General features: G+C 38.5%; 1 protein-coding gene across 12 annotated transcripts in view; it reads left to right on the top strand.

The window, feature by feature from the left end:
- Nucleotides 1-13,762, top strand: part of LOC129767221 (solute carrier family 12 member 4) — a 588,731-nt gene that overhangs the window by 489,201 nt on the left and 85,768 nt on the right. For all 12 annotated transcript variants that reach the window (XM_055767881.1, XM_055767883.1, XM_055767880.1 and 9 more), the window contains 4 exons: nt 1,269-1,398; nt 10,472-10,593; nt 10,691-10,773; nt 11,021-11,156. In XM_055767881.1, the coding sequence (XP_055623856.1) occupies nt 1,269-1,398; nt 10,472-10,593; nt 10,691-10,773; nt 11,021-11,156 (471 nt within the window). The remainder of the gene's footprint in view (nt 1-1,268; nt 1,399-10,471; nt 10,594-10,690; nt 10,774-11,020; nt 11,157-13,762) is intronic.

Genomic DNA, 13,762 nt, shown 5'->3' with positions numbered 1-13,762 from the left:
ATACAAACCATTTTTAAGCTTTTAGAACAGCGTATTATTTGCGCATTTGATCCTCCAGCACACGAAATGGCATCATTTCTGCCAAAGATGAAATGTTTTCAGCCAACGCTAGTTTGGGTGTGGGTTTGAGTGTGTATAAATCACCAGCAGTGGACTAATTCGACTAATCATGAATACCATTTCTATATCAGAATGACCTAAATAACTCATTTGTAAACTGCATCAATTCTGAGGCTTTACAAATCGCACCCTCTGTGAATGCTTTTCTCCGCACATTCCCTAATCGGGACAAAATTAGCACCCCTTCCATCGTCGTGTGAACAAATGACCCCCATAAAATATTCGGCGCCTCCAAATGAAGACACCCATCGAAACGTTTCATAGCGCCGCGTGGAGTCGCTGGACGAAAAATGAGCGTTTTTGTCTTTCGTGGCATCCGGGAACACATCGTGGGAACGTTCAGAACTAGTATGTGTGTGTGTGTGTGTGTGTGTTTGTCAGCCGGATCGCACCATAATTCATTGCTACTTGCTTTATGGCGATGCTGCGCTGTCATGAAATATGCCACCAATTGCCAGCGATGTGTTATAGGCGAGGGAACATTGGGATTAAAATGTATTGCTGGGGAGATAGATAAATCACGCCCGATAGAGGAAAATTGGTACACCAGAAAAGAGGTATCACTGCAATAACAGTCACACATTTTGCTCCGCTTGTGATAACTTTGTGCGTAATAATGTAAATTTGCTCCAAGGATTAAACAGAATCCATTTCGATGCACAAAAAGCACTACATTAAATGTGAATATTTAATTACATGGCGAATTACAATCGAACTGGGTGGTTTCCTCACCTGATACCACACGAAGTGTTGATGGTTCAACTATTTTCAATCTAATCTTTCGGAGTATACATGCCACAGACAACACACCACGCAAATTAATTTGGATGTAAGCATCATCCTATCGGATCCCCGCTCCCGATTAGGACATACATCTACGACCCGACACATCTGATTCAAATTCTAGGTCAGAGCCAGAAAATTGAACCGAGTACTCGCCCCAAACCACAGCCGGTGAGATCAAACATCGATGATATATGCCGGAAGCCAAACGAACGCACATTTCACTGCTTGGTTCCCATCCATACGAACATACACACACCCACACACATCCCCACCCTCATATAAATACATAAATCCCACACTGTCTGATCAATTTCTAACCACTTTATATCGCACAATCTGTTTATTCAATTTATTCTCTCTAGGCCTCATCGTGTACGTGGGCGTGAAATTCGTGAACAAATTTGCAACCGTGGCGCTGGCCTGTGTCATCTTCTCCATCATTGCGGTTTACGCCGGCATCTTCAACAACATCGACGGCAACGATAAGCTATTGTAAGTGGCAAGCCCTTTTTCCTAGAGCATTTATAGTCCTTTTTTAATCGAACCGAACATGTTTAACACGTGCTTGAATACGTTACAATAGAGCTATCCTACGCAGGATCTTCCATCCGCTATGGAAACGTCACTTTTCATCATCAAATAGCTAATTTTTATTATCTAACGCTCTAAATCCTACGTTTGGTTGTATCACTCAACTTGTATCGACCAAAGGCGCAACTAGATTATCAGCGGAATACATTTTAAATTCATCAATATTACTGCGAAAACAAACGTAGCTGTCCACCATGCATATCATCCTATTCAAGGGGAAATTGAAAATTAGACCAGCCAATTAGCCAGTGAATATGGATAAAATTCACTGCTCCACTCCGGAACGAAAATTTATTCTCTAACCGGGAAGCAGTTCACATCGACAGGAGCGGAAGCATAGCAGAAATATCAACAGATACACCGGTACAAATATCAATTTCCCTGCACAATCAAATAGTTTCAATTTCCCTGCACAATCTGAACCGTCTGCCTCGCTCCTGTCACAACAAATCATCACGTTCCCGGCAGCCATCCAGCTAGCAACGGCGGCAACGAAGGCGACTAGAATGGCTTTTTCCAAGGCCGTGAATTTAGAATAAGTTTTTTTATCTAAGTCTTTTTCGAGGCTACAGACGAATGAACTGCAAAAGTTTAAAGTCTTTATAATCAAACACTCACTCATCTCGAAGCAGTTCATTTCCTAACCGGTTAGCAGTGTCCATCAGCTTCAGATGTAGTATGTCCTGTGGATGGATTCAATGTGTCTAAAAAAGACTTCACACAAATTCCGACGCCAACTTGTTCTCCCGAGAACAAGAGCAAGATCGCCCAGTACAGGTCGATCGGCATCATTCGGCATAATGTGGACGCTCTCGTTTTCGAAATTTAAAACTTACACCCCAGTACAGAAATGCAAGATGCATTTCTACGTCAAAAATTAACAGAATCATATAGCAAATAAGATTTTATGGTGAAATTTAGCATTTCTGATATTTTGACTTAAAGTTGGCAACACGTTTGAATAAAAGCGCTATTTTGACAGCTGTCACTTTGTGTGTTTAGGGTTCGTTTTATCTGCCATTATATGATGAATGGACTGTCAGTCGACAACGGTTGCAGATTTTTGAAATGGTCCTTCGTCCATTTTACGGACGACATAAGTCCAAAAGTTCGTTCAAAAATATTAGAAATGTCAAAAATAGTAAAATCCAAATTTACTCTCAGCTTCAACACATGGAGGGAAAGACAGAGAGAGACAGAGAAAGAGTATGAGTTATAGAGGTGTCAAACTTAAAAAATTGAAACTCCAGAACAAAACAATTCACTCGTTTTTCTCGAGGCAACTTGACATGTGCGGAATCAACTCTCAAATCAGCAGCAAACATATTCCATAGCACAATAACTTATTGTATTCAATACACAGAATGTTTATCCTGAGCGGTGTGAGCAATCAGCACAGCAACATATCTCCAAATTAACTCTCAGTTTCAACACATGGTGTTGGCTGATCGCTGCCTAGAGTGAAACTAAAAACCGAAACCACAGCAAATCAAGTTGTACCTTTTGCTCGATGCTACGTGACATCGAAGAAAGAAACCATATCGTGTAAGCTAACGCATTTTCACGTCAAAAGTTCAACAACACGCAAAATTGCCGCATATGGGTTAAATAGCCTTTGCCAAAACAATGTTGCTTCTTGAATAAGTTACTGTTTGGTATAAAATGAATTGGACGATATTCATCGCGCGGACGCTTTATAAATATCTTATCGCGACAGTGGAGAGTAATCTTTGGGTATCCTGAGAAACGAAAGAACTTCTCTAAAACCAATCGAACCGATTGGTTTTAGAGAAGTTCTAAACCTAATCCAATCCAATCTAATCTAATCCAATCTAAAACCAATCGAACCGATTGGTTTTATTGGTTTTATCGCGCATAATCTGTATCGAACTTAAATCGCGACTGCGGAGTTATATTCCGGAAACCTGAGATGGTAAACAAGAGAACTGCTTTAAAACCAATCGTGCGTAAACTCTATGTAGTTCCAACTTCGAGGGCGGATTTGCATCCACGATCTGCTTCTGGAACCTCTGTATTTAATGTGCCGGATATTCGTATACGTGACAGTGAAACATAGGCTGACCAAATAGTTCGGAAATAAAAACAGGACACGCAAGCCAAAAAAAAATAAACAAAATAAAAGAAGTGTTTGGAGAATTTTATTGAGTGACAAAACCGAGAACAAATGACGGGTGTTTATATAGTAGACATATCCGGGAAAAAATTAGGACTATCGATTTAAATAACTTATTGAACTTACTCTTAGCGCCCAAAGAAAATCATTCCCAAAGAAATAAATACCAAATTATATTATGCAACATCATTCGTGGAACGGCAGCAGAAAATCTGAATCGAAACGAAACGGAGCGGTAGCAGCCGAAGAACACAGGTTTCACCGCAGTAAAATACCTTTTTCACATCCGGCTTGAAACCTGTTGCATTTCGACGCCACTTTTTATTCGGAAACAAAGCTCTGATTTGCGAAATTTGAATGATCGTTCTGAAAAATCATAAATAAGTCCGGAAACGAATTAAATTTACAAATCCCCATCCTCCATCCGGCAAAAAAAAAATACATAAAAGGCAATACATAATACAGGGTCTTTCAGATTAAACGCTCACGCAACAAATTTTAATAACTTCTACAAAAATGAACCGATCATGATTTTAAAAAAAAACGAAAATAAAGTTTATTTTAGGACTTTTTCGATGTGACCACCCCTTTTTTCGATAACGCGCTAATGGTGAACAAAATTCTTCATGTACAACTCTAACATTACGACTTCGATGCTGTTGAAAATCCGAGTTATTTCCTCTTTAAGTACCTCTAAATTTTGTGGCTTATTAACATAGCAACGGTCCTTCACTTACCCCCAGAGGAAGTAATCGACGACGAGAAATGTTGAAATTCTTACCATAAGAGGACAAAGTTTCATTAAGGCTTCGGTGGCTCGAGTAGTATGATTTCACTAAAAATATACGTTCTTGTAAATTGTACATCTTGACATTCAAAACCATCCGATCAGACTGAACGAGTAGCCGAATATTATCATCCCGAAGTGGGGAATGCAGTGTTATCATCGACGGAACAAAAAAAATAATTTTATAAGGAGCAATTCGATAATTTTTTTTGCGCGATTTTTTTTTTTTTTTTGAAAGACATTCTAAAATATTCACTTATTATCTATAAAAATTGACGAAAGAGAGGTAGAAAGAGAGGTTTTGAACGCTTGCAGTTCATTCGCCACAAGCCTTGAAAAAGGCAAATTAAAAAACCCACCTTGAACCATTAGCCATTTAATGTTATTTTTTCCACTATACAGTCATACCTCGATATAAGGCAACCTCGTTATATCGAACTTTTTTAATATGTAAAAATAAACAATACAGAAATAGTTTTTGGAGTATAAATTATTTCGAATAAATGTTTCTAGTAAGTTTTTAAACACATAAGTACCGTAAAATGGGGTAGCTTTGGTAGGTTTCGTTTAGGATCTCAATTTAATTTTTTGATAAAAAAGAGCTTGTGGAAAAGCGATGTACGGATTGTTTTGTACATTGCTTTTGAGAATTTGTCCACGACAATTCTGATCTGTAATTCTGATCTTCTCCTAAGTAGTTGAATCCTTATCAGAAAAAAAACCCTGTTGAAGATTACTTACAGAAAATTAGAATCTCTATAGAAGGATATCCACGGAAACGAGAAATTTATTCATAGTTCATTATTTTTATTTAAAAATGTGTTTATTTCCTCTAAAATGCAATCCTTTATTCGCTTCACGCACAAATGCAGTGTCATCCAGTTTCGTATTCACAAATAAAAACCCGAATATCCGACTGCCAGATATTCGGCTATCAGGCCTTGAAGCTATCCGGTACCCGGCCAAACTACTATCCTTTTTATCACTAATTAATACCAATTTCACTTTTTTTTCAGACCTTTTCCTCTACTTTTCCTTTTCTACTATCATGTTTGTCTACGAAAATTTTCTTAAATGGGATTAGTTTTTGCGCATTTTTGAGAAATCATGAACAGTTTTGCATCAATAAAATAAATTTTTCTTTCGCTTCGATATAACGTAACGAGAAAAAGAATAAAGCTTCCTTATATCGAGGTATAACTGTATATGTTTTTGGCAAAAAAAAATCAGAGAATATTTTTTATTAATTTGGGTATTTGGAATCAAAATCCATTCTTGATTCATTTATCATCAAGAATCACAAAATCAGTTGTATCTCTGGATTGGTTGAAGGTACAATATTGTTTTATTCAAAATGCAGATAACTTATTGTGCATTTCTTACAATTATTCCCTTACAGCTTTGATAAATTTTCGTACTTTTTTCGGATACCCTCCATCAAAGTTTGAACCTTCCGTTGGTCAACCTTAGTGGTAATTTTATTCCACGTTCTCTTCATGTCTGCAGTATACCGACTTGTTTTGGCACCCTTCTTCAATTTCCGCTCGTCAATTACCCAATATTTTTCAATTGAACGGAATTTGGTTGGATTGAGGTCTTTTTAAAAGTAATCGACCCCATTGTCATAATACCACTGAAGCCTCTCTCGACTGTAGTGGCAGCTTGCTAAATCTAGTCAAAACTTCACCGGACCTACCTGAACCTCAATAAACGGAAGGAGCCGTTTCTGCAGGTACTTTTCCCTATACATTTTCGAGTTCATTTTTTTGTTGGTGACGAGAATCTTTGTTTCCAGTCCACAGCTGCAAATCCTTTGCCAAATCAAGAACTTCCGAGCAAATTTATCAGCGAAAACAAACTTAAATTTGCTGGAGATATCTTGATTGTGCGTTCACTTACTAAGCGATCGATCACGGCTTCAAAACTCAGTCCCCTCAATTGACCATTATTGTGTTGATTTAGAATAACTACATGCGCGCAACAATCATCAGTGATGGAGATCGATTCACGGTCGGAATCCTGGCCTCTCTTCATCCATTCATGTTCTGCTGCTTGAACGAGAAATATCAGGTTGTTGTACTATTGATAACACAACAATGTCCAACTGAACAATGGAACGGCAGCAATACTCTTACGCCCAAACGGCTACAGTATAATTTACCATATGTATAAATACGATAACGTTTAAATCAGGATCCGTTACAGCTAAAATGCCGATGAGCCTGAATTAATGAACAAATCGGATAAAAAACATCTTCTCTCGCAATGTCCTTATAGCATTCAAGACCTGGGAGCTGTTCAAAAGCTGTCCATCTTCACGTACGCTTCGTCATCCATCAGTATGAATCCTTCATACTTCGTCAAAATCTTGTTATACAGCTTTCGAGCACATTTGCACAGTTTGGTCGCTTGCAGGCACGGAAATTACGATGACCTTCTCACAAACGGATTCTCCGGAGTATACTTTGGTTAGAGTTGTGGTTTTTGGCGATGTCATAGTTCGAGAGTCTCGGCTTTGTGTAAGTTCAACTATGACGCTTCCTGTGATCCAACGGTTGTATGTTCACGAAAACGTTTCAGCACATCATACACGGTCGATTTAGCCACTTTCAGCGGTTTCTCGATTTTAGTACCTGACCACGCCGGATTTTTAATGTGGTTGTCCAAAATCAAATTCCGTCTTACGGCTTCCATCCTGCACAACTTTTTCAAAACGGATCAACGTGAAATTTTTACCGTCGAACGAAACAGATTATTAGAACAATTTGCCGTCAAAATATTTTAAATACGCCTACTATGACCGCTGTCATAAAATGAACAGCGATTCCGATTCCTAGCTGAAAATCCTTAGTAATGAGACATCAATGCTCGAAGTCTACAAACTTTTCCCATTCGAAACATTTAAATGGAAAAGTTAGACGTAATCCTACGTCAAAACAAAAAATTTAATATTCTTAGAAACACCTGCTCTGGTATCTGCAACGAATGAAAATTTAGATAAGACCGATCGATTTATCGCATCCCAAATCGAGGTTCTGTTCGACAATTATCATATCTTTCATGGTTTGAACATTGGGTCGTAATTTTTCGGTTGTTGACAAGAAAACCAAGAAAATCAATCGACTATTTTTCACTGCACATGGTATCTGGAATCGGAACCAAAATCCGGGTAATGGAAGCTGCGGGCTAGGATCCAGAATTTTATATGGAATCCGGAATGAGCAATTTAAAATGTCAAATATGGAATATATATATTTCATATGCGTAAATTACATACTGGATTTCTATACTTTATGTATGAAAATTGAAATGCAGAATGCTAGATGTGGACTAGATGGATGTTAATTGGATATTTGAAAAAAATATATAGGAGGTTGTGTCCAAGATACGACCGCATTGTTGACGTAGAACTACGCTGTTATTTTCTATAAGTTGCTTGTTTATAACTTCCGATATTATTCTATAATGCTGTGAAATTTTAGAAACAATTGCTTAGTAGAATAATCTCTGAAATTTTCACTGTAGAATCAGTTGATGATAATTGATTGATGATTCATTCTTGCTCTCGCAGAACAATACACTAGCTGATCGTATGTCGCAATTTATTCCATGTCAATGCATTGAAAATTTACCTCAAACGATATTCCGGTGGCCTTTTTCGCAATTGACACAGACTAGGCTACAGTCGATTATATACATGTTGCACCAGCACCATTATTTCACATCTCATAACTACATCAATATATCTTTGGCACCGCATGGAAACAACAATAATGAAAATACTTGCAAGTATCAAATATCATGCTACATGTTATTTAGTATTGCCTCAGTGGAATCGCACCTCTAGGCATCGTTCGTACAACGTAAACCAATACAGTAAACCATACAGAGCCATACATTGGTGACTTGAAACTACTAGGAATATAAACGTTTCTCATCATTTTGTGCTATTCTCAAAAGAAACGCTTCTGTTAATATCACTGGCCTCGGATAAAGTTGCATTACTTTCTCATGCTCGCGATAAGCGCAGCTGTCACCCTTAGTGGAGGAAGCTTTGCTACTGGCAAGCGAAACCTAATCACATACAAAATTCCAAAACGACATTTACTTTCTTGATGACAAAATAAGCGAAATAAACTCTATATGCACGCGAACCCAAATAAATTAATGACTTATTCCCCTTTACTCCGCGCGGCGAGTGACATGAGATTGCAAAGTTTACTACTTTATTCTGGAAGCCACTTTACTTTTGAGCTCCTATTTGACGCTCGAGTCGATAACAAATGAGGACACGACTTCAAATCTCACCTAGTATCGAACTATAGTCACGCCATTCGCCTACGGGAATGCAGTCACTTGAGCCATCTCACGTCATTCGTCGCGTAGAATAAGGGGGGTTATAACTTATTGAATAACTTGGTATTCCCCAAACAATTTTTTGGTGCACAGCCTTAACACCTGCTTCACCATAGCATCAGTTCAATGCATTGATGCAATGTCAAAGGCACCAACGAAGCCTTTATGATGACAGAAAACAAACAATGTTAGCTGCTTGTAAAAAGGCTGAATATTTGCCTCCGCAGAGATTCATTACTAATACCCTAGCGTAAATAATTCCTTCCCGCTATATCCCCTCCTTGTTTATATTTTTCATTACAAATGGGGTTTCAGCGTAACGAAGATGTACTATTTTTTCGTACGGATTATGAAGCACGCACGTACGCACACAAATATCCATATATCGATGGCTTGAAGCAACTAAATATACACACACTTATCTCTGTTTGCGCTCTTTTCAACAGAAGCCCTTTCTGTTAATATTGCCAGTCTAGATTAGCGTTGCTGTCATCACTTGTGGAGAGAGTTTTCCTACCGTCATGCGAAACCAAACCACTGACAAAATTTCAGAAATTTATTTTCTTGGTGAGCTGACGATAGCCTAGCTTGATGATTCCCCACACAATTGTGTAGCTCAAAACATTAATGCAATGGCGTCAGTTTGGTGTTTTAGAGGCGAATGAACTGCAAAGTTTAAAGCCTCTTAAAAACAAAGAATCGAATCGAATTGATGCAATGATTGCAATACCAGAAACATCAGCGAGAGTCGCGTCCACAGCTCAATCCGAAACGAAGACATGTGATGGCGCAACACAATGAAGAACAAGCGATGTTCATTGTTTCGTATGTGTAACGATACTGAAATTTTGCCTTTCCTTCCTTCCCTTGTTGAATTAAAGAGGCTTTAAACTTCTTCAGTTCATTCGTCTCTAGCCTTCAAAAAGTCCCTTGGAAAACTCTACTCTTTCCTCATATTACTCCTCCACCCCATTGCCTTGAATAAACCATTCGATCTCTCGCCGTCCAGCTCGCCCAGCAAGTCGATGTACTCACGAAGAATCTCTAGGCAAATATTCCTCTTCGTTCTTCTTCCTTTTTTTCACGGAGTCTTTACATCTTACGATTTCATCTTAGTTGCTCGTCGATAAGTTACTCGTTATTGACAGCTCTGTTCGGGAAGCACACAAATGGACAGAACAAATGTATGAGGAAATGGGAATGCTTCCAATTTTCATCAATTTAAACCATATACAGACTATGGGATTGTAATGTGTAGCATATCAAACAAATCTTAGGGAATTTCCGATTCGTTTGGTATGTAAATCGCCAGAATCCGTTCACGGCGAAAATAGTTATTAACGTTAACTTTATTTCATAAAAACGTGACCTGTTTTCTGATTTGACACCCTTCGACCATTTTGCACCCTACGTCAAAATCTGCATTTAGAATTTGAGTTGTAAATGTGAACTTGAAATTGTATCTAGTTTTTAGCATACTCGAATAACTGTGTGTGAATAAATATGGAATAGAATGAAAATTGAAATTCAATCGGAAAAATCGTTTTCTCAAGATTTTTTATTCTTGAAACTGTATTACCCAAGATAACTAGAAATACTTTGGAAAAGGAGATTAATTCTTAAAGGCCGTATAATCAGTTAAGATTTTATTTAGTACAATTGATTTTCCAGATTCTAACAGCAACTTCATTTTTCAGCATGTGCGTCCTCGGAAGGCGTCTGCTGAAAGACATCCCGCTCGACAATTGCACCAAGGAGGCCGGTGGTCCACTGTACAACATGTTCTGCGAACAGGGCGAATGTGATCCTTACTTCAAAGGTAACTTTCAAGGCTCTCTATTGTGATAATCGCCGATCCAGCAGCCGCATACAAAACAATCAAAAAACTTACCTCAATTCTGTCTGTCCATTTCCAGAGCAAAACATATCGCTCGTCCGAGGCATCAAGGGACTCAAGAGCGGCGTATTTTTCGACAATATTTTCCCATCGTTTCTGCAGGTGAGTACACTATTTTGGATTTGTCTGTCCCTTTCGCATTCCGAATCGAACACCGAACGAGACCCGTTTTGGGACGGAGGAAAGTGTCATGATACAGGAGCTATTTTTCTTGCACCTGTATGTTACATTGACGTGTTAGATCCGACAAAGACAGATGACAAATTTCTCTGGCGGAAACTAATAGCTTTTCCCAATTGATCTGCCATCATTTCATCTTCTACCATATCGGCGCCTCAATAATCGACAGGAAGGGCAATACATCGCCTACGGAATGGACCCGGAACACATCGAACCACTGGACCGACCAACGTACAACCAAGTCTACGCCGATATTACCACCGCTTTCACGATATTGATTGGCATCTTTTTCCCGTCGGTAACAGGTGAGTGTGTACGTTTTGTCAGGTCCCAATTCATCCGAACGATTTGTTTATATACATAATAAAAATATATGAGTCATACTCTCAGTTTTATCTCGAACCCAATATCAACCCCAATTGCTCATCCTTTGAGAAAGGAAACTTCTTCCCGCAGTGGATGCCGTCTGGCAATTCAATGAATGTTAATGAAGATCAATTCTGAGACTGAAGGTGGAAATACCTGCCTCACAGCCGGCCCCGGAGGGGTTGTAGCGAAATCCTTTCGGGAGTGACCTTTCTGCATGAAGTAGAGCACAGGGACGGGATACGAGAAGAACATCAAGTTCAAGTTCAATTATTCAATGCTACGCTACGAATCGCTACGTGAGCACCGGTGTGAGCGGCGGATCCGTGACGGTGTTTTGGGCGGTGGACCGATTGAAACTTCACCTTGGGTGAAGGAGATAACTCGCCAACCCATGGTGAAGTATATTAAGGGTGATGCGAGTCTCTTTAGCGCTTGATGGAGTGTGAAGTCGAAAATGTAAATTTATCTGCAGTGCGTGCCAAGGAGCGGGGAATATATTTTCAAGTTGAGGCAACCCCTTGAGCCATCAATTCAACAAGGTTGTTCAGTTTTAGTAGCTCAAGTGGGAAGCAATTTGTAACGAACCGGACCGAACCAGTTTTGGGGAAGAACTATCTGCTTGTACGAATGGTAGCAGGATGGCAGGTTTTGCAATGTCAAATGTTTTTACATGATATTCAAATGAGTGCTTGTACGTTTCTGGAATATATTATATAGATCTAGTCCTTCTCGAAAGTGCCACTTGAGGCAATTAACTATTGGGCCATGTTCTTCCAAAGCTCGCATCAGCCATATAACGATTCCGTTTGAATTCGAAGGTCGATTTTTTTGTATTTTTATTTGGCTCAAACTTTGCAAACGCATTCTTTTTGACCAAAAAGTACAATTTTTCTATTTTAATTCTAGCCTTACTTTTAAGAAGGGTCTAAACAAAAATTGTTTGAAAATTTTCAAAAAAATCTTACTCAGAAACTATTCGGGCTATATGGAGGAAGTATGTACTGTTGGGAAACAAAATTCATTTTTATTTTATTTCGAAAATAACACTTCAAATTCAACTTTCTCAATAAAGGTTTTTTTTAATTTTTTTTCTGTGGCAGCGGACAACTAACGATGTTTATTGCACAGTGGGCCAAAACGGAGAAATTATGGACAAAAAAGTTATATTTGTTTAGAAAAGTTGTATTTTTGAAAACTTTTGATATGATTCTTAAAAATGTTTTTTGACCGGATTTTATGAAAATACGCAAGATTTGTAATAAAAAATAGACACAACAATTTTTTTCTAATTTTTACCGTTCCCGAGATACAGTGATTTTAGAAAAAAATACACTGAAAATCAATTTCGGTCGTTTTCGGATGTGTTTCGAATTTATTCAAATGAGAAAATGATTTTTCTAAAAGCATTTTATTTCAAGCTTTCATACAATGATGCACAATCGGATTCACTACAGTTTGAAAATTGTCTAACAATTTTGTGTTCCTTGAATAGTATTCACTTTCGAATATTGAACATTAAGATATTGCTTGGTATTTTCATACCCTGTTGTAGCTGCACCAGAAAAGAAAATTTGGGTTAATAAAATTTTGTAATTATTCGATTGGCTTCTAAGCCCGTCGGCTGTCCATGACATAGAGTTGACTTAAAGAGTTGAAATCGCTCAGAACTTTTCGTCCCTTCTCTAATAAACTTTTCTTTGAACTGCTCAGTTAACTTAACTTAACAGTTAACTAATTTAGAGCAAAGACGTTATTTTTTTGCTGGTATATTTCGCTGAAATGTGAATTTTTGGCGAAAAAATCGACGCCAAAATTATAGGAGAGAGGATTCCAGAACATGTATGTAATCCTTGCTATTCATTCTGAAGGATGTGAAAGCTATCTTGAGTGTACCGGTAGCACAGATTCCCGCCCAAAATATGCACAAGCATCCATCCAAAGTTCATGGTTGGAAAATACTATTCCTCCATCCGTAAATCACACCAGTACTCATTGAAACCACCAGGACAATCCAAATTGAACTTTTTTCGTCACAGAATATAACCTAGCAAAGTTAATAGTAAAAAAATGCCCTCTTACATTGAAGAACTTCTCGTTATGGTATATAGCAAAATGTATTCTTTTGAATTCACGAGAGACGAATGAACTCTCAGAGTTTAAAGTCTCTCTAATTCAATACCTTCCTTCCTTCCCTTGAATTCATTCATTGTCGGTTCCATTCAGCTCGCGCAGTCCGAAGACATCGGTCGCAAATTTGTTCGCGTCTATTGTAGAGTGGAGATTATACCGTTATCAGTTCGTGGCTGGTGAAGTTATTTCGCCCTAACGAGGTTCTCTTTATTGCGCGAGTGAGGAGAGCAGCAATCACTACCAGCGTGAGGAAGAAGTCCTCCACGGCGGACGCGGTGCGTGTGCCGTATCATCGCTGTGTGTGCTTTAGCATCGTCATCGATTCCATCATCGTGTTGTGGTGCGATATACCGTTGCATCTGTGCCGAGCGATTGCCACGCGGTTCGATTGGGACACCGTTTCATTTCATTC

The sequence above is a fragment of the Toxorhynchites rutilus genome, chromosome 2, assembly GCF_029784135.1.
Source record: "Toxorhynchites rutilus septentrionalis strain SRP chromosome 2, ASM2978413v1, whole genome shotgun sequence".
Classification (NCBI taxonomy): domain Eukaryota; kingdom Metazoa; phylum Arthropoda; class Insecta; order Diptera; family Culicidae; genus Toxorhynchites; species Toxorhynchites rutilus.
Note: the sequence above shows the minus strand (reverse complement) of the source record. Positions and strands in the feature narration are given on the sequence as shown.